General features: G+C 49.9%; 1 protein-coding gene across 4 annotated transcripts in view; it reads left to right on the forward strand.

The window, feature by feature from the left end:
* The window catches only part of CNTFR (ciliary neurotrophic factor receptor), a 201,870-nt gene that overhangs the window by 37,665 nt on the left and 137,642 nt on the right, over positions 1 to 26,563 (forward strand). For 3 of the 4 annotated variants that reach the window (XM_027906219.1, XM_027906233.1, XM_027906225.1), the window contains one exon: positions 13,378 to 13,482. In XM_027906219.1, the coding sequence (XP_027762020.1) occupies positions 13,378 to 13,482 (105 nt within the window). The remainder of the gene's footprint in view (positions 1 to 13,377; positions 13,483 to 26,563) is intronic. The other variant, XM_027906241.1, reaches the window with a different exon arrangement.

Below are 26,563 nucleotides of genomic sequence, written 5' to 3' on the forward strand. Positions count from 1 at the left end.
CTCTTCACGCCTGTGGAGAATCACTGGGGCTGGGGGGTGGTTGCTGGGGTCTCATTTGCACAGCTGCGTCTCAACTGTGCAAGCTCTGCTAGTCACAACGCTGTTGTGAGAAACGCTGTCAGCTTCCCCCTGTCCATCTAATGCAGCTTTTATAGGGGCAGCAGAGCCCCTGTGGGATCCCACTGTGGCTGCTGGTGGAGCTGTTGCCACCTTGGAGCATATTTTGGGGGTGGACTGTGGAACTGAACAGAGTGAGCAGAAAGCTTAAATGGAGCACAAGCACCTATGCCACTGGGATTTGGGGTTGGATGGCCTCCTCATGAGGGCCAAAGGCATCTTCATCACTGCAGCTGTGCTGGAGTGTGAATGGAGTGAGGAAAGAGGGAGAGAGTAGTCACATGGAGTGGGCTACAACACCAGGAATAGAAAAGCACTGAATAGCATTGGGGTGAAGGTTTTCCAAGTAGTAAATGTGCTGAGGGGAATTTGATGGAGCTCATGGAGACATAGCAGTTGGATGGTGGACCAAAGCTGGAAATGGCTTTCTGCAGGTGTCTGAGGCTTGCAGTACTCCGATGTGCTGCCCTGTAGCCCTGATCCACGGAAACACATTGTGCCAAGTGCCGTACTGGCAGGAAACCTCCCATATAAAGTCTCCCATTCCTCTGCCTGAAAACTTCAAAATATCAATTGCAGATGATGCGCAGACTGCAAGCTTTGGAGAATCTGGTTTGCACTGCTGGAACAGCCTTCCTGCTGAGCAGGTCACTGCTCCTTGCACTGAAGTGCCCTCAAGCACCTCTGCTCCTGTGCACCACTTGCCCCTGGGTCTTTGCTGCCGTGGCTCCATGTTTATCAGGTCACTCAAAGATGTGGCCTCTTGACGCACACAATCTCCCCTCTTGCTCCTTCTGTCATAGCTTGTCTGGAGAGGAGCCAGGAGCTGCATGAGGGAAGCTTTCAGCAGATCAACATGATTCGGCCTCGGGTGTGCAAAGCCCGAGTGTTAAACCATGGGAAGCACATCTGAGTGAAGACTTCAGGGGAAGGTCGGCACTGTGGAGGCTGTTACTGTTGAAACCCAGAACATGGTGCTTGTTGCCGTATCTTCCTGCAGTGGGTGCAGCTCCCACCTCCCCATCAATGTCTTGTTTCTCTGGGTGCTCTCTCGTCATTTCCATGTTCATTAACGCTGATACGCTCAATTGCATCAGCTCATTTCGAGGGACCAAGTGCAATCCTGTGCCTTCATTTACATCCCCGCTGCCTAGCTGTTGCCCAGGCAATACCAGGTGCTTTGACATCATTACCCAGCCGACTGGCATCCTCTCTGCCCCATTAACCTTCCTGTAATTGACTTCAAATTGAACGGGGCAGGGAAGGGAAAGGGCGGGGGGGAACTATGTTGGAACAGCAACTGTTTGCATTACCATGGAGCAGGGCTCTTTGTTTTTTGAAAGAAAAACTGTGACAGTCGGTTATGGCTACAGCGAGATTTGGGAAGGGTTTCTGGTTTCTTGTCTCTTAGGAAGCTGTGCAGTTTGCCTTGGTTTGCAGCATTTCCCCACCATCATCTCCTGGGGGAGTGATGTCAAAACTCCTAGGTGTTTGTCAGCTGAGTAGCTTGGAGGGTTTGTGAAGGACAGGAGTGATGTTGGAGATTCTGGGAGCAGTGGGTGTGTGCCGCTTGGGGAAGGGGAGGTGAAGCATGGTGTTGAGGGGGGGCATCATTGCAATCTCGAGCCTCTTGATGGGTAGGGAGAGGCCGGAAATGGAGTTGGTTTTGGCAGCACCCAGGGACGGGCAGCAGACCACAGCCCAATTTGGGGCATCTGTCAGGCACTGAGAAGTATCTTGTCCCCACGGTGGTGGTCAAACACTGCAAGAGGAATAAGAGATGAGAAAAGCCCAGTCTTTGAGTTGCCCAGTCCTGACCTGCAGCAACCCCTGTACCTGAGCTGGCTGGTCCTGAGCCACCTGCATGGCATTAGGTTGACATCTGGGTCAGTCTACAGTATTCTATAGCTGTGATTCTAAATCCATTCCAGTAACTAGAAATATACTCCTCTTTGTTTTTAAAAAACCCGGAACTTAAATGTTGAAATAGCATAAAACATCCCTGGAGTTCTTCCCTCATTAAAAGGCAGAACTGGCTTTTGTCAGGGTTTTTTTTTTTTTGCCCTCTTTGCTCAGCTAGCCAAAGTCACCCAAACAGATGCCTCACTACAGAATGTCTACCACTGAATTGGCATCTTCTGTCAACTTGAGTCAGTTTTATTTATTCATCTTCTGCTTGCACAGCATCATGGTCGCCAAGTCTTCCTGTGTTTGCTCGTGACTTGTGCTGGATGTGATTCGTTAGGCTTAACTGGGCTGCCAAAAGAGAAGGGCAGTGCCAGAGTGGATGGATGGAAACCTTGGCATTGGCTGCTTGATGGCCAAACCCAGCAGAACTGGTCCTGCTCCAGCAGAGCCCCTGAAAAAGGCAGGTCTGTCCAACGCAGGCAAGTGCTGAGCTTCCCTGTGCAAGAGATGAGCATCCCATCTGCTTCAAAGTTGGGACAAAGTGGTGCAATACTCAGAGCTTTACTGCCTCTTATTAAGGTGTTGTTATTCATTATTTGTTAGTATTACTGTTTTATTGCATATTACCTGTTACTTATTAAGAGAGGAGGTAATTCTGCACTATGTTTCAGAGTTTTTCAAAAGGCAGAGCTGAGGAAATTGTGCAGGAGGGATTTCTTAGACTCTAGGATCTCGGCTGGCATCCATCTGACCTGCCTGGTGTGGACCAATCCTTGCAATGCTTCATCTCCTCATCCTCTGCAAGATGCAGGAGTCCACCCAGGGCCAAACAAAACTTGGACTTCTTGTAAAGAAGTAGCACCTTGAAGTGCTACTGGGAAGTGGTGGTCGGGAAACTTCATCCTGTACAAGAGAGGAAATCTTTATTTGCAGGGGGGAGCCCTGGAGCTGTCACCCCTAATTGCTGTGTTATGGAAAAAGTCTGATGGAGGCAATCACTGGCACTTATGGGTGCTGTCAGGGTTTGTACTGGGGTCTGACTGTCATCTGGGAGAGCGTGTTTGTAGCTTTGGTTGTCACAGTGGTTGGAGGCAGATCACAGGTGGAGGAAGTGAAGTATTAAGAGATCCCTGGGCTAGCAGGCAGAGCTCAGCTGGAAGCTGTACAGCTGTGTCCTCAGCAGCTTTCTTGGGGAGATCAGGCCCCTCATATTACGCTTGCAGTCAGTGAACCGTGGTGTCAGGGGCACAGCTCTACCTCTGTTTCCCCTAGAGCTAACAGAGCTTAGTATCAATTAGCAGCTTAATTTGTAGTTAATAACTTGCTGTCTCTTTTTTAAATGGCTTGCAGTGGGGGCTGACACAAGAGGCTCACACAGCCTGCAATGTGCTGTCATCAACTGCCGAGGAGCATCCTGAGGTTTGGGGGGTGGGTTTGGACATGGGCACTGTTGGAAAGCAGGGAAACAGCCCTGGCAGGGATTTGGGATGCAGGCTGTCCTGGAGATGAGCGTGGGGCCTCAGAAAACTAATGCTTTTCTGTCTTCTAGGAGAACTGGCTGATAATCCTGGGGCAAACTTTATGCCATCACTGTGCAGGGATCAGTCCAGGCACTTCACTGTCCTCCCACACTTTCCATTCTGCTTTGACAGCCTGTCCGTGTGTCTGGCGGATGCTGTGAGGGACTGGCAAGGCCATCCCTTCCCTCTGAGTGTGGGAGCTCCTCCAGCAACACGGGTTGTGTGTGTCCAAGCCAGCTCGGGATCTTCCTTTTTGTGGTTCACATATGTCATCTTCCTTGCAAGTCTTCATGGGTTTCCCTTCCCTGTCCATATGGATTATTGCTTTCTGGGCTGCACCATCCCATGGTGGTGTGTGGGGACTCCAGCCTGCTGAGTGCCTTTTGCACAGGTCCCTGTGGTGAAGGAATTGGGGCTGCCTTGTCAAAAGTGGCAGTGAGTGAAGAAAGAGACATCCAGCAGATATGTAATCAGTCCAGGGCCACTCAGTGGGGATGAACTTGTCCTTCCTTGCACTCTGGGACTGTCTACTAGCCATGTTGCTCTCAAAGTAGTCCTCCTGGTACTGTCCTGCAAGGAAGAGCTTGATGCAATGATGATGATGATCCCATTTTTTCCCAGTCTTCATTCTGCTCCATCCTTCTCTGGCATGCACACTCCCATGTAAGCAGTCCAGAGGATTCCTGCCTTCTGGCTTGCTGTTGCACCATCTGTCCCTCTCACTTTTCTCGGTGCCTTACTCATCTTAGGACAGAAGCACTGTCTTTCTTTCTCTATATTCCTGGTTGCTGTTTCAGTCTCTGACAATTCAAAAATGTGTCTGTGCAGAGGGAGAAAAATTCTTCTATGCTTCACCTGGCAAGGAGGTACAGAAAACACCAAGTGGATGTGTGCAGGTGTGGGAACCACTGGAGAATGGTTGGATGGAGAATCCCCCAGCGCTGGGGGATGCTCTGCGTGTCCCAGGTTGAGGGGGAGACACCGGTGTCTGAGGGACAGATGTTCTTATGTCACTCCAGCCTTGCTTTCCCTGTGTGACTGACAGAGCTGGATTTGGGTTGGGATGTTTTTTCCATTTCAAGGCTTCTCAATGCTGTTTGAACCAAGTGTTCCCTCAGCATTTGATGCTTTCTCTGTTCAGGGAGAGATTTGCATCTGAGTTGCTTGGCATTCATTTGCCGTCCAATGGGTCTTATGTCTGGAAAGGTCTGGAGTCAGGGCAGAAGCTGAGTTAATTTGCACTGGAAGCCAGGCACACTTTGTTTTGCATATTGGTTTCTTCCCACAGGAATCCCATTTGAGGTATTTGTTCTCTTCTATTATTGAAGCTGTGTTAAGGGCCATGACAGCCTCCCTGCAAGGCTGGGAAAAGAGAGAGCTAGTCTGAAAGGTGCAAATTAAACTTGTGCTTAGATATAAACTGCTATTGCACCATTAAGTTGGACCCTTCTCAGGAGTTTTGATGCTTTTCGCCTTTAACTGAGGAAGAAATACTCACAGAGACAGTCCCATGGGAAGTAAAGCAGGCTCCAGAGTTCAGTTTGCAGCTACAATGGACTAAACACTTCTAAAATTTAGGGATGAAGTGCCAGAGGGTCTTTAAATCTCATTTGGATCAGTGTATGAAATTATCAGACAGGGGAGGCATTTTGTTACAGCTTGCCTAGGAGGAAGGATATTTGGGAGGAGTAGCTGGGTCCGAGGGGCCATGGTGCTGCAGAGAATGGTGTGAGACTGTGGCCACTGCTCAGGCTGGAGGTGTTTGGTTTGAAACTTGATTACCCCAAAACTTAGTTCTTCCTTACCTGGATGCCAGACTTGGGACCTGAGGATCGTCTCCTATGTCTTCCCACAAGTATGTCCTTCTGGGGTTGCTCCAGAGCCAGCTTCCAGCTCCCAGCAGTGTGCAGTGTTACTGCTCCTGGTTTGCATCCTGGTGGCTGTCACCACTGACAGCCCTATATCCCTGGGTGCAGCAGGAAGTGTCCCCATGGGCTGGAGCAGAGGTACCCCAAAAAACACCTCTGTAGGGAAGGCAGCTCCAGCTGCAAGTCTGGAGAAGTTTAAAACCAGGAGAGGCCATAAAGCCCTATTTACCCTTAAGAGGCTCTTGGTGACTTGTTGCAACTCTGTGCATTGGAGATGCTGTTTCCACAGTCCTCAGCTCATCCCAGCTTGGGAGTGCTGCTGAGCCCCCAAATACACTTTTTTCATGCCCTACAGCAACACTGTCAGGGCTTTGACGGGTAGAAGATGATCACTTCTGAGTGGTATCAGGATTTGATCTTTCCTTCACCTCCCTAGGAAGGAGCTGGGAGAGACACCCATTGGTGATACCAGGGCTGTGCCACCTGTGGAGGGGCTGGGACCGGCAGAGAGCTGGCTGTGGGCTGCACAGGGTTACTGAGACATTGACAGTAAACAGGAAGAGAGGACAAAGCAAGTCTGCTGTAATTATGTAGCATTTATTATTAATACTCTGGAATTGCTGGAAGCAGCCTCTGTAATGTGAATACTGATACAGAGGTTCAGAAGACAATTTAGCTCATCTGTCTGGTTATTAGCTCCCTCAGCTCTGGCAGACAGGGCACTAAAGCCTCATTTGCTACTGCCTTGTTGCACCCCTCCCGCACCCCATCCGCCCTCAAACTCCTTGTTTCCATAAAGAATCCTGGTTTTGTTCATCCTCCCAGTGGGTGCTGCAGCAATCTGTGGCATGGTCATGGAGAGCCAAGCAGGCTTTAATTGTTGACCTGAGCCTGCCTGTTCACCAGATATGGCCCAAAGCTTGGCACTGGGCTGGGCAGAGCTGTTGCCTTTTCAAGAGAAGTGCGGCCGTGGGTGGTGCTTGAGTGGGACATCCCATCTCCCAGGGTGCAGAGCTGCAGCTTGACCACATTGCATGAACTGGTGCAGGTTGGAATCCGCAGTTTGTAGCAGGGTTGTGATGAAGGGAGACGGCAGAGGAGCTTTAGGAAACTGGATGGGAAATAATTAAAGGCTGCTAGGGTGGAGAGATCAAGAAGTTAAACCAGCTGTCAGGGGGTGCAACAAGTTTCCTTTTTCTTCTGTGGCTTCTTCTGTGGTAGGATTTGTCATTCTAGCTTCTGCCCAAGTTTCTGGGCTTCAGCCTAGGTTTTTTCTGCATATCCCGAGCATATAGGACATCCATTCCCTTATGTATTATACAGTAGTTTAAAGAGGATTAAGACAATAGCTAATCTAAATGATGAATGATGTAGATTGCTCAGCCTCTGAGCCACCGGGGTTTTTCTTGCACACAGATTAGTCAGCTCAGTAGCTAAATATTGGGGCAAACAGTATAAATCCATGCACATAAGCCTCTCTGGCTTGAATAGGATAGAAGGATTTCGAAATGGGCTTCGACACCGCTCTGCATCTTGTCACGGCGTCTGCGGCTGCCTCGCTGACACAACGGATGGGGAAAGAGGCTCGATGGCTGCTGGTGCACAGCCCAGGTGGCTGAGGAAATACAGCATCCAGCACTTCTCGGTCGATGCTGCTATCGGATACGGATGGTGGCAGGAGAGGGAAGGGATCGATGCTGCTCACCTCCCTGTCCCTGGAGCCGGCTGTTCGCTGGCTGAGTCAGGGGAGGCTGATCCGCTCCCGGAGAGAGCAGCCTGCAGAGGGATAACATGAGCTGGTGGGGTTTTACTTTGATGAACTGACTGGTGTGGCAGGTACCAGCCCTCTGTCCTGGTATCAGTGCTAAGATGGTGCTGGCAGCCCCCGGGGAGTGCGACCTGTAGGAGAGAGCTTGTACTGGCATGGCACTGGCAGCAGGTTTTTCTTAAGCTCTGAAAGCAGAAGGATTTAAATCTTTTATTTATATGTCTGGTCGAGTCTGTCAGAGTTGTATCAAAAATTTTTGACAAGCAAAAATGCCATTTGTTCCAGCTTAATGAAAAATGATTTTTATCCTGTCTTCCAGCCTCCCCCAGCCCCCCCCCCCCCCCCCCCCCCCCCCCCCCCCCCCCCCCCCCCCCCCCAGGAGCTAAAGGAATTGTAGTTTCAATCAAGCCCAAAAGCGCCTCGGGAAAAAAAACAAACAACACATCACAAAACGAAACCTCAAACCTTCTGATCGTTGTGAGAGCTGGCTGTTAGAAGAGGCTCTTGGTTGATGTTTTGGGTCTGTGTAAAATGAGGGTCTGGAGAGCATTCAATCATATGGTATCTCCTTTTATGAAGCTTTCTGGGCATATTATTCTAATGACGTTTAATGGCACTGATTTCTTCATCTTAACTGAGTGGGTCTTTTCCCAGTCTCACATCATTTTAATTCGTTCCTCTTATGAGAAATGTGAGAGCTGGGACTGGATTGACTTGGCGCAGAAGAAGAGCCATGGTAGTGGTTGTCTCGTCCCTCCTGGTGGGGATACATCTGGCTGTCTATGGCTGAGGGTTATGTTGAAGCAAAGCTTTTATCAGGACCAACATTTGTCAGAGGACCTGTTCTCCTTGAGTTTTCCCTGCTCCTCTTGAAATAATATGTTTTCTGCTGTTTAGTAAGGAGCTGTGTGAATTTCATGGTTTGGCCAACAACAGTGTGTCTAGCCTGAGATCCTGTGCCTGTCCTCCCTCCTCCTTCTTCCCAGGCTGAAAAGCCATGGTGTGCCCTGATGTAGATGATGTTTTGTTCCCCTTCCCCTGTGCCTCTTGTGGTCTCTCTATTCAATTTCTGTGAGGACCAGAGCTGTGTGTGGTGACCAAGTGACAGTCACGTAGCAGATCTGACAGTGCCATCATGGTCTAGGTTGGGGCAGAAGAGTGCTGGACCCTGTGGCTTAGATCATCTACACCACAGAACATGGGTACAAGCTCTGCTTAGGAAGGCAGGGTGGATCTGTGTCTGGATTTTATCTGATCTCCTCACTGAGTGAGATCTGGGTTAAAATTCAGCCATGGTTGACTGTGGAGAAGCTCTGGGTGCCACAGCTGGAACTGCACATTGATCCCTCTAGCTGGTTGGGTAGTGTGGGGCTGAGACACAGGATGATGCAGGCGTCAGAAAAGGGTCATGTGTGTCCCCCACCCCCCCCTCCCCTTTCTTCCCGAGATTCAGGCAAGGCTGGCTTTGCCTGAGCCCTCCTCTTTGGGCACAGATCTCCCTTCTCCATAACCCAGTCCAGTGCTCAGTAAAGGGAGACCCTTTCTTGGGTGCCAGCTGGGAGAACGGTAGGGCAGTGGGACAAGCTGGCACTCACCACTCATCCCGCAGCTAAAGGGTTAGTCTGTGGATCCTGACTCAGGATGGGGCTGTGCCACAGCTGGTTCCCTGCCTTGCGTTGTGTCCCCTGGGAGCTGTCAGGAGGCTGCCGGAGCCGTGCGGTAACACGGGTCTCGGGGAGGCAAGCAAGGTCAGATGTCTGCTCAGAAATGAGATTGGTGATGATGCCACCGGTGCTGACAAATGGCCTGTCATTAATCTCTGACTCATGGCAGCGGAGAGGGCAGCGGTGGAAGAAACCCATGAGGTCACTGGCAGCCACTCTCCCCCTGGGGAGCTGCACACAGCTTCCACACTGATCCTTTCTGCATGGGGTGGGCACCTCTCCCGGGGGAGGGGAGGGGCTCTTTTTCCTACACGCCTGTGTTTGTGTTTGTGTGCAAGTGCAGGGCACAACTCTAGGCTAGCTCCAGTCAAGCCCCTAAGCACCTGGGGACTGGGTCTGGGCTGGATTGTGGCATAACTCTCGCAGTGGTGCAAGTGGGATGAAGGTTGACACAAAGCTTGCGCTATCAGCGTGTTGCCATATCGTAGAGATACATGAGGTGCTGTGCTACTGGGAGATGCTGCAGGAAGCTGTGGGGGGGCCCAGGCTGGGCTGCTCAAACCCTGGCTGTGGTCTCTTATGGGGGGGCATTGCCTGGGGCTGGGTCTGAAGGGTGCTCAGCCCTCTTGCAGAGCAGCCTTCACCTTCTCTCCTGCTCTTTGACTCAGTTGCAACAGACCTGGAGGTTATAGCCAAAACAGGCAGGACCTTCTGTGGTAGTGGATGTTGGTGGAGCTGCTGCACTCCCTGCTCAGCCGTGCTGGTGAACTGCACAGGGCTGAGCTGCATTTTGGGGCTACTGTTGATGCTATGAGTACAAGCCTTGCATATGTGCAGGGAACAGGTGACTTTCTCCTCTGGATTATTTGGGGGTTTTTTAGTCTCTTTCAAGAGGAAAGAAGACATGGTTATTCCATCTCTGACTCACTACAGACGCTTGAGCCTCTTGGGTAGTGCTGGGGAGTTGATGGGCAGCAGCAGACACGGGCATGTGGGGTTGTCTGAAAGGGCAAAAGAGAAGGGAGCACGGATGGGGATGTGGAGGTGCTGATTTTGGAGCATGAGGGCTGCCACCAGCCCAGGCTGCTGCAGCAGTGGCATAGCCTGAGCTGTACCTCCAGCATCTTCTTCCTCCACCTCTGCTGAGCTGCAATTTCATTTTTCACTTTTCTTCCATCCCCTCTTAACTGGAAGAAGTCCTAAATAAAGTTGCTGTCACTTTTATTTATGGGCACAGAGGAAGAGATGGACAAAAAGACACTGTTCCTGACAGCTACAAAGCATCTGGCTGTTTTTCTTTGCTTGTGTTGGTGAGGCAATCGATGCAGGCACAGGCAAGCACCCTCCTAGGGCGCATGGGGCTCTTATATGCCCCTGCTTAGGGCAATTCATGAGGCTGTAAGCGAGGGGGCTCTGCATCCTGGCTTCTGGCCATCGGCTGTCACAAGGCCAGGCTTGTCTGGGAGCACCTGTCCTAAAATCCTGGACCCCTGAAAATACAGATGCATGATCACGCCTGCCTTAAGAATCCATCACAGGCTTCTCGTCTCCATCTTGATTGGTTCCAGTGAGGTCAACTTTTTTTAATAACTCCTGGACTTCGGCAGGGAAAACTATTTCCTTCAGGAAATAATATAATTAAGGCTGCCTGACACTTCTGATTATAAGCCCCTGTCTTCAGTTGCTTGAAACTATGCCAGCCTTTAACCATTTGGACTGAAACTTCACATGTCTCTGCCTCTGGCTGAATTTTTTTGGAAAATTTTAGCAAAGAGAGTTTTAAGCTACTCGCAGAACAGAGTTCTGGGGAGAAAAAGGCATTAGTTTATCCGCAGTTAAAAATAAAATTTAAAAAAAAAAGAAAACAACACAAAAATTCTTGCAGTCGTCGTGCTGAAGAAATTTTACTATCTTTTGCTGTGAAACTGGGTCTGATAAGTTTTGGGGAAGGTTTTCAGCCAGGCGTCAGGGATCTGCCTGTTGCTGATGTCACGAAAATCCACCTTCCCTGCGCCAAGTGGCGAGGCTCTGAGACAACGCTGCTGTGTGGGTGTGTTATAAATAGCGTGTGCAGAGAGGTTCCCACAGCAGGAACTGCGCTGCTTTGAGCACACGTGAGTGCAAAACCTGTGCCCAGCTCTTGCAAGGGATGCCTTGCTGCTTGGAAACTGTGGGCCTCTTCTGCTGGTCCAAGTAAAATTCGTGGATCCCTGAAGAGTTTAGCCCCAGCTTGTGCTGGGGAGAAAGATTTTTGGCAAATGATGTGTGTTTGGAACTTGGTTTGGTTGGTTGGTTTTGTTTTTTGTTTTGCAAGTGGTTTGGTTATCTCTTAGCCCTGTCTGTACTGTGCAGATGCATCACGTGGGACATGTATCATGCCATCAGTACTGTGCTTCCTCCAGGGTTTTGCAGGGACCTGTTTAAACAGTTAGTGCTTTTGTAGGCAGGTTCCTCTTAACTCAGCTTGTTGCTACAGAAATGGCCAAAGCCGGAGTATGTGTGTGGGGCAGCCCAGACAGGCCCTATAAAGCAGGTGTCACACTGATGAAGTGCCCTGACCAGAGCACTGCTGAGACTTCAAGTCCTGCTGAGATCTGATCCAGGACTGTAGAGGTGGGTTAAAAACCCTGCTCTGTGGCTGGCAACATTTGCTCCTTATGTGAGCCCACCTGAGCTGAGTCCAAGGCAGGTCCAAGTTTCCGGGGAAGCCTAGCTCACAGATCTTCCTGCTGGTTCAGCAGTAACTTATACCCTGAATCAGGTCCTTCAGCTGATGACCTGATTTGGGCATGCCATATTCCTCCAAAACCCTGTTTGACCTCAGTCTGGAGTTCCTAAAAAGCAAGTCATGCTTTGACTTCCATGTGGAAAACTGGGCTGCTGAACCTGTGGCAGGGGTGGTTTGTCCCATCAGCGCAAGGCACAGAGGTGGCTGTGGCTGTCAGTCCTTTTCATATGGGCAGGTTCTCAGCAAAGGCATCAGGATTTTGTGCTTTGTACCCATGAGGGTATGCAGTGCTAAACCCACCTCTCTTCTTATATCCCTACCAAGCTGGAGTTGCAGCCCAGACAGGTCCCTGGCAGGTAGTGACGAACAAGCCTTGTCTTTTGCTGTAGCCTGATCTCCTCTGTCCTGCTTCATCTGTGGCTAAAAAACCAAAAATTGAAAAAAAAGCAAACTAAAGAGTTGCACTGGCAGTGCAGAACCAGAGGAGGCTTGGTGGGGAGGAGCCCTCTCCCCTCCTTGCCAGTCACTCATCAGCTCCAGGGTGCCTGGCAGAGCAGCTCTTGACTGATGGGGCGTTGCGGCTGCTGGGCTTGGGGCAGCTGGAGTTAAATTTCTTGGTGGCTGACACATGACAAGCATGATAAATTGTGGCACACTATGGCTGCTGGCATGATAAACAGTCCACTTCCCTCCTTTTAAGCTCTGGGCAAACTTTTTAATTATTTCCCAGCATTTTGCAAATGAGGGTTTCTCCATCAGGCATCCAGTGGAGTTTTGGGAGTGTCATTTATTTATTTAGGTTTTGTAGGCAAGGTGGGGGGTGGATAGGGGTTGTAGTTTGTGTTTCTGTAGCATCCTCTTGCTGACTTGCCTGGGCTTTGCATGGGGTCCTGGGGAGGACTTTGGCAAAACACATTAGCTGAGGGTTGGGTGCTAATTAAAGCCTGTGGTGTTCCAGGATTGAAGTCACTGTCACCCTTGGGAAGACAGCTCTGCAGGAGTGACTCCCAGACTTTCCTCTTGCCAGTGGAGTTTGGCTCTTATTTTTCATTTTTAATAATGCAGATCCATAAGAGTTTGTTTTTCTCCTCAAAGCATTTAAAAAGAAGCAGGGGGAACAACACAACCTCAGCCACAAGAGCTGGATAATGACCACAGATCTCAACTGATAATTTGTCTAACACAAAAAGCGTATTTCCTGCTATAAGGCAGGGCACCACTGGATATACTAATGCCTCAGACTCCATCTCACTAGGCAGCATGTCAGGCGTAGCACAGAGAGTTCCTCTCCCATTTCTAGTCATTGGTGTCCGTGCTGCAAAGCCGTACATGCATGCTTTCCTCTTCACACTCCCAGGTTCAGTCAGAGTGGCCTCTCCCTGCACCACTTAACACATGTGTGAGACTTTTCAGGATTAGGGCTTAGGCAGTGCAAGACTTCATGGGCAGATGCCTTGGTGCTGGGCTGACAGTGTAGTGTTGCTGTGCTGTTTTGTCTGGGGAGCATTGCTGTCTGTCTTTAAAGAAGATCACAGACGCCCCAAGCTGCAGGATTTTTTTTTTTCCCTCTCCCATTTCACGTCTCTGAATCGAAATAATTAAGCAAATGTGTGCTTTGGGGCTGGACTGTGACGCTCATGTGGGAGGGCTCTTAGTCTAAACTAGCTTCATGTTTGCACCAGTTACCCCCAGCTGTCAGGACTGGGAAACAGATGCCCCCCTCCCTTGGTTATTTCCTAAACCCAAAGCAGTGGCAGAGCTCCACCTGGTAACCTGACAGGTTGTCTCTTCTGTTTTGTTGAAGAAAATCCCAGATCTGAGCAGCGAGGGTTGGTCAAGCAGTCAGAAGAATCCTCTGGACGTTTATGAGAAATTGGGGACGCCCCAAGGACTCTGGACTGGTGGAGAGGTAAGAGGTGGGTTAAAAACCTTGCTCACCCAATTTGTACTTGATTGGTGTGCTCTGGACCACCTGGCTATGGTGGGTGTTTAGGATACAGGTCTTCCGGTGAGGATGGCATTTATTAAAGTGTGACAAAAGGCTGCTCCTGGTTCTGGTATGTGAGCAGCCTTTTGGCTTCTGTACAAAGAGGACAGACGCTGGGAGTGATTATTTAGAATGTGGAGGGCCAGGTTTGCATGAAGAGCTTAGAAAATGCATGTCGTGGACTGCACATGGACAGTATCCTCATAAAGAACTCTCACTTGAAAATCCTTTGGGCAGCTCAGAGATATATGGTCTGACCAGCGTAGCAGAGGTCCTGTTGTGGCTGAACCACCCTGGAGCAGGTAAGTGTCATCCAGCCTTGCTTTGTGACAGGAGGTGAGGTGCCACCTCTTGCAGACAAGCACAACTTGGAGCTCTCAGGTCTGCTTGATATTCTTTATGCCTTCCTGCCCTGGGAGGCTGCAGCATCCCAGATGTGATGGAATTCCATGGGCTATGCTTGAAAAGGGCTGCATCCCCTTAGGAGACCAACACCACCACCAGCCACGATCAAGAGATTGCCTCACTTCTGAGACCCGTTACGTATGTGCTCTGTATGGGGCTGTGATATCACAGTGCTGTTTGAGGAGGGGTTTTGGGTCATTTTCTCAAGCCACAGGGACCCTGGTGGAGCAGGGAAGGGGCCTGTGAATGGGGATTCCCCACTTGGGGACACGGACCCTGCAGAGCCATGCTGGGGAAGCCAGTGCTTGCTGATGCTCTGCTTGAGAAATGAAAATGATGAATTAATATTTAACAAGTCTCTAAACGCCAGGCAAGGACATCTTAAGTAGGAATTGTCACCGTTTGACTAGAGCAGTCTCTCACTTAGCTAAAACTGCATGACTTTAGTTACATTTGTCTTGGAAAGCATTAGCTTACACCAAAAAGGAGAAACTGTTGGCCAAAATAGCATGAAGTCTCCTGAACTTTCCCTGTGCTTGTCCCCTGCCCTCTACCCCTGCATCATGCTTCCTAGGGGTGTTTTACTGCCCCTTTAACCTTGGATTGGCAGAGTACTTTATCCCCTGAGCCAAAAGCGAGGACAGAAGTGCTCGCTGTGTGCAAGGCTGAATGTGGCCTCTGGAGTTAAACGGTCCACGCCCAGGGGTGGACTACACCTGATGGAGCCCCAGTGGGAACGGGCCGGGGTCTGGGCATGCAGAGATGCTCTGCAGCAGCACAACACCGCCCTTGGCTTTGCCTGTTGGTGGCATCCATGGAGTGGCGTAGAATAAGGACTCCTTCCCTCCCCATCCTTGGTGTGGATCAGCCCACCCACGGGACTCCTCGCAGCTCTGCAAATAGAGCAGCTCGAGTAGGGTACGTCTCTAATAATACCAATTACTGTTACATGCTGGCTACAAGGTACACTGGCGGTAATGGGATTGGGGGGAAGGCGGGGGGGGGGATGAAAGGAAAGCGATGTAATATGGTGAGATAAATTAGCATTGTAAAATTAGCCATGGGTCTAGTCAGGGATCTGACAAATGCGTTGCAGCTTTGGTACAAGCTCTGAGCGCTGCTGAATTGGATTTGGTGGCCCAGAGCAAAGCAGATGGGAGCAAGGGAAAAAAGAGTTTGAGGGGTCTCCAAACACACATGCTAACGGTTAATGCTGCTTGTTTCTTCCTCGGATTTGCTGAATGATACGTCCCCTGATGCCTGCTTGTGCGCGGCAGAGGAGGAGTAAAAGCCCAACTCAGAAGATATACCGTTGGAGTAGCTTGAGCCTGGCAGAGAGATGGGAGGGGGGTTGGAGAAGCATCAGAAGGCTGGTAAGCCTGCCAGCCTTGGTGCCCTAGCTGCCTGTCCCTGCTCTGCATCACTGGCTTCCTCCTCTAGGTTTGCTCCCAAAGGGACCATTGATGGGGTTCAGGTGGGGTGTTTGACAGACATGTCAAACACGTGTTGCACGTTTTAGCCTTGTAGGAAGGCTAGAAAGCTGTTTTCTGCTTCCCTGTTGCAGCCTGACCTGTTTTCCCATGCCTGGATGGGCTCTGGGGCAGAAGGATGTGTGGAGCTGGGCATCCTACAACACGAGGATTTTGCCTGCTGACAAAGAGTGTGCAGCCAACTCTTTCCAATCCTGATGCCCACATTATTCTTTACCCTCTGAGGCAGAGTGTGGAGGCCAGGAAATGGCTTTTTTGTGCCTGGGAAAGGGACGTGGACAGTTCCAGTGGGATCCTCTTCTGGGGGCTCATTAGGAGAGGCTCCACTGGAGGGATATGAACAGTCCTGCCTGTGAGCGATGGATGGCTGGTGAGAGCCTCTTACGGATTTGTAAATGCAGCTAATTGCATGTTTAATGGCTGACGTATTACACGGGATCTGGGGAGAGGCAGACATGATTTAGGTCTGGTTTGATAAGGCATGTTATGTGACTCACTATACTAAAAAAGGGAAAGAAAAATCCTGAATATCCTTTGTAGTGCTCTGCGGTGGATGGAGCTGTTGGGGACCAGAGGGCTGCAAGGGGTTCTGTGCAAGGCTTCTCCAAGTCATGCCATGATGGTGCAAGAGGTATGGTGGGTACATGGCAGACGTGTCTGCAGCAGGGGACCTACTTGTCACATCCCTGGGAATGAGTTTGCAGAGGCCAGGCCACTGACCTGTGTGGTCTTCCAGCAGCATCAAGCTGAGTAACAAATCCCAAGGGATTGTCTCAGCATTGCCTGGAGCATCCCAAGAGACTTGAGTTCACTTGTGCGCTGAACCCACGTGGATGCAGACTGAGGAGAAAAACTACAGTTTGTGGGAGGTCAGCCCAGCCACTGCCTGTGTCTCCACGTCCTCCTGCTGCAAGCAAGGCACAAGCTGCAGTAGTGACACATTTAAGGTATTTCAGACCCCAGCCAGCCCCAGCGTTAAGTTGTCCTGGCAAAACCAATGGGGTGGTGAACTGTGGCAGCGGAGGGAGCTCCTTCCCATGACTTTGCTGCAGGAGAAGCAGTGATGTGGGACCGCAGCAGGACACTGAGCCGGTGGTTGGAGTGCCAGTAGCTGCATAAATAGAAATACAACTTCTCAGCTTCTTGTGCAGCAATGATATATCTTGTTTCTATTGACTTTCTTAAACCTCTAAAATACATTGTAGATTGATCAACAAATCTGCAAAAAGCACCTTTTTTTTTTTTTTTTTTTTTAAGTCTAAAGCAATTTTCTGCCTGCTCCTTGTGGTTGCCTCTGAGCAGACACATGTTCCCTTGTCCTATTTGAGGCTGGCATGCTGCCACAGTGGTAGGAAGTTTAGTAATACTTGAGCTGGATCGATTCAAGCCCATTATCTGTGCTGCCTGGGACTCGGTGGCGAAGGGGAAAAAATATTCTCCCCAAACGCATCAAAGCCCTGCGATAAGGACACACAGCTCTATTTATAGATGGACAGATGTCTTGCCAAAGCTCCTCTGCTGTCACTTGATTATGCGGTTTTTGAGTACTTAGCAGTGTTTGGGTTGAAGAAGTATGTTGTATCTGGTGGCTGAGATGTGTCCCCTCCAGGCACAGCCCAGAGTGTTACTGCTTTGAGGTGGGCTTTGTCCTTTCTCCAAGTAGGCACCTGATTTTAGACAGTAAGAAAGAAGTAGCTGAGAGGTCTTGTAGGTAGTTGTGGAGTCTTTGACCAAGATAAGGTCTGACCAACAATCACTCATCTTGTTCTTGCATTTTTACAGTCTGAGAGAGACCTCAAAGCTCCAGAGCAGAATGGCCACAGATGTTACATCAGAGCAGTGTGGCTGTTGAGCTGAGGGTTCCCAGCCTGAGCATGGAGATCTTCCATCTTCTGGGATACCTGGCTCTCAGCTGTGCCACCCTCCTAGCAAAGACATTTTTCCTGCTCTTCACTCTAAACCTCACAAGCAGCAACATGTGGCCACTGACATATTGTATATGTCATGTATTTACCTTCTTCGTCAGAGGCTATCAATGGTATTGGAATTGGGATCAGCCGTGCAAACTGCATGTTTGGAGTGGTTCCTCAGGCCAAGTTAGCTCGAGTCTTGCAGTGTATGTACAGGCACAAGTTCTGTGAATGTATGATTTTTGGGGGTATGATGGAAAGGATAGGGTGAAACAGGTTAGCAACTCCAGATTTGGTTCCTGGTGTGAAGGAGTGCTTGTGCTCATGTGATAGAGTTGCTCTTTATTCCCTTCCATATATTGCTCTGTCACAATAGCCATGAATTTGGGAGAATGATAAAGGATTCATTCTGCTTAGCTTTGAGTGTTGTTGTTAAAGGTGCTGTGCTGACTTCCCCTCGGTTCTGACCCTAGGAAAAGCATGGAAAAGTTTCCCCTGGCATCCGGTGGAACCTTATGTTTCAGCTATGCCCACTGTCACTCATCCTCTTGCTACGTGTTGCTTTGAAGAGCTTGGCTGAGTCTTCTCAACAGCTTCCGATAATATTTCAGTGGCCCTGGCTGAATTTCCTCCAGTTAATTAACATGTGTCTTGTCTTAGACCTCCCAAAACTTAAAAGCAGTGTCTTGATGTGGTCCAAGCATTCATGACCTGCTGACTGTGCCTCTGCTCCCGCAGCCCAGCCTGCAGTTGATTCCTTTGCTGCCTGGGCCCACAGCTGGCTCATGTGGGGCTTGCTGTCTGTCAGGACCCACACTGGCACAGGGCGGGTGTTCCTATGCCGAAGCCCAGCACCAACTCACAGCAATGAACTGGAGATTTCACAGTAAGTGATTTTTTTCCCAGGCCTTGGTGTATTGTGGCTCCAGGAGGGAAGGAGGTAGCTTTGTCCAAGAGTAGCGTTGACAATCAACACCTGACTTCTTGGGTTTTTTTAACACGTCCTTTTGGTCACGTGGATGGCTGCATGATGGATTCTGGCTGTGTGCCATTCCCAAGCCTGGGAGAAAGGAGATTTCTCCTCCCCAGGGTGTCCATAATGTGTTCGCCCGCACGGCTCCTGCGAAGTGCTCCAAGCATCCCTTGCTCTCTGCTTGGTTTTAGTCTGTCTCCAGGGTGCTGCTTAGCCTTGCTCATATATTCCTCTGACGAGTGGGCAAGACAGGAAGCAAATACCTTTGTTACAAAACCACATATGGGCTTTCAAAGGGTGATGACACTTCCCCAAGCTATCTGTCTGGTGAATGCACTTTCCCTCCTGCTTGTTTATATTCACAGGAGTGTTGCTTGGCTGCGCAGGTGAGCCATAGATGTCAAGAAAGATGTCAGTGTCAGGAGAAGGCTTTAATGCAAGTCTTCCTGCTGTTTTATGTGATGGATAGTGGATGAGACCCCAGTGTACTGAGGACCATGGGAGATGGACAGTCTGCTGGCTCTGGCACAGGAGCCATAGCTTAGGAGAGTGGCAGCAGTAGTGCCGGAGGTGACATTTTGCAGCTCGATGCTGATCTACGGTGTGACTGAGATGATAATTCAGTATATGAGGGGTCTGATGGAGGCAAGCTGTGTATTCCAATTAAAAAAAAAAAAACCACCATCAGTAAAAGGTAGCAGCACTCCCTCTAAAACCATTTCAGAGGGTGTCATGGATGTTGTGAGTCTTATGGCTCCTGGAGGGCCATGGTGGTGGGTGCCTGGTGCTCTGCACAGTAAAGCTGGAAATCGTGGGGCCACAAATGTGGAGGTGCATTTGCCTGAGAGAAGATCTGCCCCCACTGAGTCCTGCCTCTAAACCATTGGGGAACCATTGTCAGCTTTGTGGTGGGAATAAGTTTTTGTAAAATGGGCACCTGCTGCACCAGCTGGAAGGGAAAAAGTGCAGACCTACTTTCTTGTAGTCTCCCTGATGTCCTAGGAGGTGTTTGGAGGTGGGGATGTACTGGAGGAGGTGTTCAGCTGCAATGGAGATGGGCAGGATCCAAAATGTAGGTGGGAAGAGGAGTGAGGGGTCAGGTGCACACACCTGGATCCCTTCCATGTCCATGGTACTCCTAGGGTCATGTGTGGTCAGCACCAGTGAGGCTGTTCAAAGAGAAGGGAGACAGCAGCATTGATTGCACCCCTTAGCAATGTCTAATGTATTATTTCCCCCTTTATTTATTTCCTCCTTTTTTAAGCTCTGGATAGCTCTAGGAAGCCTCCACTGAGGCCCCATGTCTCCAGGGCAATTTACAGCACACACCAATCCCTCAGCATTCGTTACAGCCCCCGGTGAGGACACCTCAGTGCTGCCCTTCAGTAAGATCACATATTACCAGCTCTTTTTTCTTCCTCTTGCCCTAAATTGTTGCACTTTACATCGAAAAGGAGGGGCATGCACGTGGGGGCCAGCACAATTTATGGATCAGAGATTTATATGCTGCTGCGATGCTGTATTTTTTCCCCACAGTGACACTTTATTGCCACAAATTACCAAACAGGCAAGGTTACACGAGTGACAGCAGGCAGAGCTGTAAAGGACAGGAACAAGCAGCAGCAGGAAAAGTACCCAAAGGAGAGGGGGAGGTCGGGCACCAGGCAGAAATAAAAGGAGGTGGGACAAGCATCAGGAATCAGCTTGCCTTGCAGTGGGATGTGTGGGTGAAACCTGGGAATCGGTATGCCATCTCCGATGCATGGGCATGCCATGGGGCTGGGAGAGCAGCTGGTGGTCTAGGTTTGGATTCTGTAAATTGTGGATTTTTAACTTTCCCCATCCCCCTAAAGTTGCCAGGTCCTTCTGCAGAATGGTTTTTTTCCTGAGGAAATGGCAGGGTTTTAGTTGCTGAAGGTTTTTTCCTTGTGTTCAGGGTGGTGTCAGGAGGGAGAAACATCTTTAGAAAGTGAGACCTAATCTTCCTTCATCCCTAATAAGGTTCAGCCCATGACTGGGGTTCCTGGAAGGTGGCAGTGTCCTATCTCTGCACCTGCAATGGGTAAAACCCTGAAGCAACTTGAACCATACAGAAAAGACAGATCCCCAGAGATGGGAATCAGCAGACTCCCACCTAGGGCTGACTGAGGTCTTGTTGTCATCCCAACCATTGCACCACTGGAGTAAGGGCACCGCTCTGGGCAAATCTCAGGTGCTTGCAGTCTTATTTTCTTGGTTTTGCTTTCAGTGTTCTGCCCCTCTGCTGCAGGGACAGTCCTGGCTTTCTCTGGGCATCAGGCTTGGATCTGGAAGCTGAAGGCTACCGGCAGAAACCTTTCTGCCTCCGTGGTAGAGGGAGCAAGGTGCTGGGGGTAGGGGGGCAGGCAGCATTCAGAGAGTTAATGAGAGCTGTTCTGCCATGAAAATGGTTTTCTTGCTTTGTGGTTGCAGGGGAAGCAAGTGTCCCAGGTTTGCCGTTTGGTGGGACAAGATGGTCACTTGTGTCCATCTGTATTAATATACTCTATATCTGTGGTGGTGTGTGGGGCACAAGCACCAGCCCTTGGGTGGAGGAGCATCCATTTCACTGCTGAGAGCCTGTGGCAGCTCTGCTGCAACTTTCTTAGGCTCTGGTTGAGCAGCTCTGTCTGCGCCCACTCACCCAAGTTAGATCAGCTTAACTTCAAACAAATGTAAAAACTGAGAGGCTGAGTTTGGCAGAGGTATTAAGGGTGGCTTTGAGCTGGAGATGCTGCTCAAAGCTGCCAGGGAGCTGTCACTCCTATTACTCTTGCTACAAAACGCTTCTCAGAGGAGCTGAGAGCCACAAAGGCTCTGGAGGCACAGCCAGAATTGCATTTAACTTGCAGAAATGTGCTACAGCCATGGGGCTCACCACACCAGCCCTAGGGAGAGTCAGCAGTTCCATGTGCCACCCTCCCTGGCAGCAAAATGGAGTGTGTGACCACTGTACAGGGGAATTTGAGTTGTCTGTTCCTGCACTTATAAAGGATAATTTCTTTTGAATCCCAGCGCCATAAGCCAGGTATTTAATCTTGCTTGAAGGGAGCATGTCTAACTCATGCAGGGCATCACAAACAATAGTAAGCAATCAATAGGCTAAATCCTGAGGTCTCTTACCCAGACTTTGCTGGAGTAAAGGTTGATAAAGTGCTGAGTAGTTACTCCAGACTTCAGCCCTGAGCTGAGGGCAGAAGTGATTGACTGATTTATTGATGATGCATTTCACTATGAATCTAGCCTGTCTGTTAGTCACAAATGCTCCTTTAAGCATAAATCTGCCATGAGCAGATAGCTTTTCCTGCAGGAGAGCTGGGCAAAAAGATTTCAGATGAATGGCTTATTTGGTGAAAAATAGTTTTGGATCAACTCAAATAGCTTGTGTTTCTGTGTTGTGCTTGGCAAATAGCCTCAACAAAAGAAAGTGAAAGCCCACTTGTGAAAAAGATGAAGCACTGGATTTTTACATGATGTTTAGATCTCCTTTCCAGCTGGTTTTAGGTTTTCTTCCCAAATCAAAAAGCCAGACCAGTTTTAGATGATTCCTCTGAAACTCCTTTTCCTTGCCCTCTGAAACCCTTTTTTCCTCATCCTCTGTGCCTGGGTTCTGCAGCAAGACCAGTGACACATGGCACTTCTTAAACATCTGTGAACCTACACTTCATTTATTTTTAGTTGGCCCAGCAGTGTGAGGCCTCAGGCGCTGGAAGACCTTCATTCAGGGCTGCTCAGCTGTGGTCTGGGATGTGTAAGGCTGCTGAGGTGAAGCTCTTGCACCCCTGGGCTTGGTGCCATAATGGGGGACTGGGATTATCCTGCCTCACTGGACCTGTGGAAGGCTTGGAAGGGACACAGAGCAGCTTAGAATGCCTTCTCCACCATGCAAGGTTAGGCAAAGCATTAGCTGTTCCTGCAACAAAAGAGTGTGCAAGACCTTTGGAGGTGTCTGTGCAGCCACCTTCACTCCAAACCCTTAACAACTGGGACATGGCTTGCTTGCTCCCCTGTTCTCGAATCATTATCCTTTTCTTGATCCCTAAACTGAGTAGTTTCTTACTAATTCAGGAATAAAACCATGTTACTCTATCACCTTCTCAGCTGGGTTTTTTTCCCCTGTAATGTTGCTTTTTCTTGGTTTTGAGCCTGGCTGCTGTTGGCTACCTCTGCAGTGGCTCCAAGAGTCTGTGCTTACTGTGGCAGCACGTGGATGCATCCGCGGTGGGTGCTGTAGGAAACCTCTCAGACAGATTTGTGTGTGCGTATATGCCTCTCTGAGTATTTCCTCTTAATTAATGGACACTGGAGTCTGGAGTCTGTAATGAGCACTCACTGGCGGGTGATAAATTGTTTGTGTGACAAGATGGCAGTGAAAGCTGGGCGAGCTGTGGCTGTCGGCACTGGGCTTGGGAGTGAGGGGTGAACGTCAGTCAATATCTGGATGGGAAGAAGGATGGTGAAAAGCCCAGCAGCCAACTGCAAGATCCCTGAGGTATCCTGCCTGCTGATGCTGGAGGAGCCCTTGCTTTGGGCTCCAGCAAAAGGGCAACAGTGGTGCACCAGACCCCGTGATTACCTGGCAAACCCCAGCCCCACTGATGCTTTCTGATGTGGAGGGAGGAGGAGCAAGGGGCTTGTGCTACAGTGGCCATCCCTGATCCACAGGAATGAGCTAGAGCTTGTAAAGATACACTTAGAGCAACCTCTCCTGACCCACACTGGGTTTTGCTGCCTCTCACACCACAAAGAAGGCACTGTGCCAGGGCCTGGGATCTCTTGTCAGTCAGTGCTACAGCTTTCAGCAAACCTTGCCTGGTTGCTGGAGTGCCCTGCAGTGGTGCCAGCACCATAAATCCCATGTATGCCTTACGTGCTGGCACCACCGTGCTAATGGTGGCACAAGGCTTGGCAGAGCATGTCCATGTGGGACCAGTGCTTTTGGTCACCTCACTGGGCAGCATTCATAGAAGCAACTGAGTCCCTACCACTAGTAAATGGGTTTCAAACCACCAGCAAGTGGTGGTTGAGGTGCTGTGTGGCAGTGATGCAGCAGTGGTCCTTGTGGATGTGCTGGCGTGCAGGGCTGGACGTGGCAGATCTGAGCTGCTGGTGTTCACAGTGTTCACAGCCTGTTCAGTCACAGTCCTAAGCCCAGACTGAGCCCAAACTCTGAGCTCTGCGTGGGTGACCCATCCTAGGGAAACAGCACTGGCACCAATATCTACAGTCTCCTGGGGAGAAGCTGTGGACTAACACTGATTCCTGCTGCATCCCCAGTGGGACTGGTTCCTGCTGCAGCCCTCTGGAGCACACCACACATGCTGCACACTGTGGATCCATTACCATTTCAGCTGGCATGCTGAAGTTGAGGTTCAATTGGGACACCAGCAGTCAGAGCAGGGATCCTTCCTGGGAGGACAGTGTGGGTCCCTGTGGGATCCTTGCTCCCCTGAGACTTGTCATTCTTCCCACGGGGCAGGGGTAGCTGTCTGCATTTCCTGGGGAATTGAATTACCTGCTTCCCCGAGTGGGAAAAATAATAACACAAAAAAAGTGCCTTCCACTAGGTCATGAGCCATTACCTCGAGGGGCCCTTCATCAGCTGATGAATTCTACTTAATAAAATAAATACTGAGAGAAAATGTAATTGGATTTCATTTATTACCCAGTTCCGCCTAGCAGCCCCAGATTATACAAAAGCAATTAGAGAAAGCTCTCCATTAATAGCTATCTTCAAGCCGCCCAATGGGTTCATTCCATCAAACCTTCTGGCTTGTGTAATTTCCTTTCTTGGAGCTCGCTCCTGGCTGGGGGAGGATGTGGGGTGCACAGCGCCATTGCCAGCAGCCTGTAAACAAAAGCAGCCCTGTCTCTGACAGTTCCAGAGGCATCATCTTCCCAAGCACGTGGCTCAGCCAAAGGGTATCCTGGTTTAGGGCGAGAAGCCAGAGCACCTGGGCAGTTTGGCATCAGACTAGGGCTTGGTTGTGCCTTCCCTGGGATGAGAGCATCCTTCCTGCACTTGGCATTGCCACGCGGTGGATCTCTCTGTACTGCTTGTCAGTGGGTATGCAGAGTCCCACGAGGGCATCAGGTGTAATGCTCTCCACCTGAGGATGTGGCTGGTTCTCTGGTGCTGATTTTTCCTGTAATGCCAGGAGGTTGCATCGCAGCTTCAGTCTCTGGCATCTTGCAGGGACACAGAATACTTCTGCTTCCTTGCTATTTTTTGCAGGAGCACAAGAAGGGCCTGGGACAGCTTGCTAAGGTTGGGCAGAGAAGTATGTCTCATAGCAGCTCTCTAAAAGTCTTATGGCAACAAAGGGAAGCATGCCTGAGGACTGCCACAGGGCACTGACAGATGTCTGGCACCTGTGTTGTCACTGCAGACAATGACACTCTGCAGCAGAGACTTAGCCTGGTATCTTTATTCGTAATCCCTGTGTTACAGTGGTGGGTGGGGAGAGATGCTGATTGATCCTGGTGCATAGTCAGTGAGGAGTAGTCCAGGGTGGGAGTAGTAAGAGAGATGTACACCCCTTGTGTGTGTATCATGTGTGTGTACAGATCTGGGAGGGTGCAGCACTCCCCCCCACTCTGCCAGCACTTGCATCCCTGGAGGGAGGTTGTCCAGCCTCGCTGGCTGCTTTTGGGTCAGTCTCATTTTTGGAGGGACTGTATTTTTGGTCAGATCTGGAGGCTGGAGAAAGAAAAGAGGATTTTGAAGGTTGATTCCCTTACAGTTTGAAGGGGGAGGAAGGATTTTTGGGGCCAGAATGGTTCTTAGCTGCTGCCTGGGTGGGACATTTTCTTCTCATCCTGGTAGTCACCTTGGGGAGAAGCCAGGACCCTTTCAGGTCAGACAACCAAATCTGTTCCAGCTGATGCTTTGATGGAGCCAGAGTGGCTCATCAGTGGCTCACGCTTTGGAACCTGAACTTGGCTCTGGCATCTTTGGTCTCCGCAGCTGTGAATGTGCTCTCCTTCTCACTGCCTCTTCCTCTTTTCATCCCCTCCTTGTCACGCCTCTGTGGCCTTAACATCCCCGGCACAAGGTGCAGGGAAGGGTAAGAGCACAGCCAGGAAGGAGCTGATGTTTAGTTTCAGACAAGAAACAAATAAGGCATAATGCAACCGGAAAGGTGAGGGCAGATGGGGAGGGGCAGCAAGGCTGTGTGGCTCTTTATCTTCATTTACTAGGCTTATGTCTGTGGTCTTGCTTCCGTGCTGCTTGCTGGCAAGGGAGAGTTGGCCAGCAGGTGAAGGGCTCTGCAGGGAGAGTTTTGTTTGCAGGAGACGAAACTGGTCCTACTGGATGGTGAGAAAATCAGAAGGGGATTTATTGGGGGAAGCAAGTGTGGGAGCAGGGGGATGCAGGGATGTGGTGCAATGGAAGTCCCAAAAGGGACTCCATGAGAGCATGAGGGATGCTCTCCTTGATGGAAGATGGGATCCCTGGCAAATGCCTTGTAAATGCAAGCTCTCTGCTTTTCCTCCTGGAAAGAAGGAGAAGTGAAGGGGAGGGTTTGAGAGCATGAGAGGGGAGTGGTTGATGCTAATAGAAGTACAGAGGCAGGAATTAATTTTGGCTGGTGAGATGGAAGGTGGTATAGGGCCACCTTGCCCAGATAGGGAAGAATTAGAGCATGAGATGTTGAAACTGTGTGTCTGTGAAGAGGGATGAGGTGGGGGAGTGGGTGGAGACTTTCCAGCACAGAGTGAAGGATGTGGGAATATCAGACACAGGCTGTTGGGCTGGTACTGATGCTCCCTCCTTCCCAGAGCAACAGCTTTTCTTTGGCCTGGGGGGTAACCTTGGGCTCAGTTCTGAGATGACAGAGAAAGCTCCAAAAGAAGTAAATCCATTCTCCAGAGAAGAGTGGGGACCTGAAAACTGCTTTTTCCAAGCCAGCCAAAGGCAGTGACCACATGAAAACTTCCATTTTTATTTCACTGTTTATTTTTCACAGGGGTCTTTTATTTATACCCCCTTAACATCCCTGACATTAAAGTAGCCTTATTAGGATGCTGCCCTTCACCAAGGAACTATGCTATCGAAAAAGAGCATTAAAGATTCAACAAATAGCTGAGAATTGGGATTGATCCTAACCTCCCATAAATGGGAGTACCTTCCCCCATTAATCAGCCTTGGTTTTCACTTACAGGATGATGGCCTCAGTGCTACACTTCTTCAGGACTAAAAGCAC

The sequence above is a fragment of the Empidonax traillii genome, unplaced genomic scaffold (assembly GCF_003031625.1).
Source record: "Empidonax traillii isolate 1590-97213 ecotype Southwest subspecies unplaced genomic scaffold, ASM303162v1 scaffold26:size2357266, whole genome shotgun sequence".
Classification (NCBI taxonomy): Eukaryota; Metazoa; Chordata; class Aves; order Passeriformes; family Tyrannidae; genus Empidonax; species Empidonax traillii.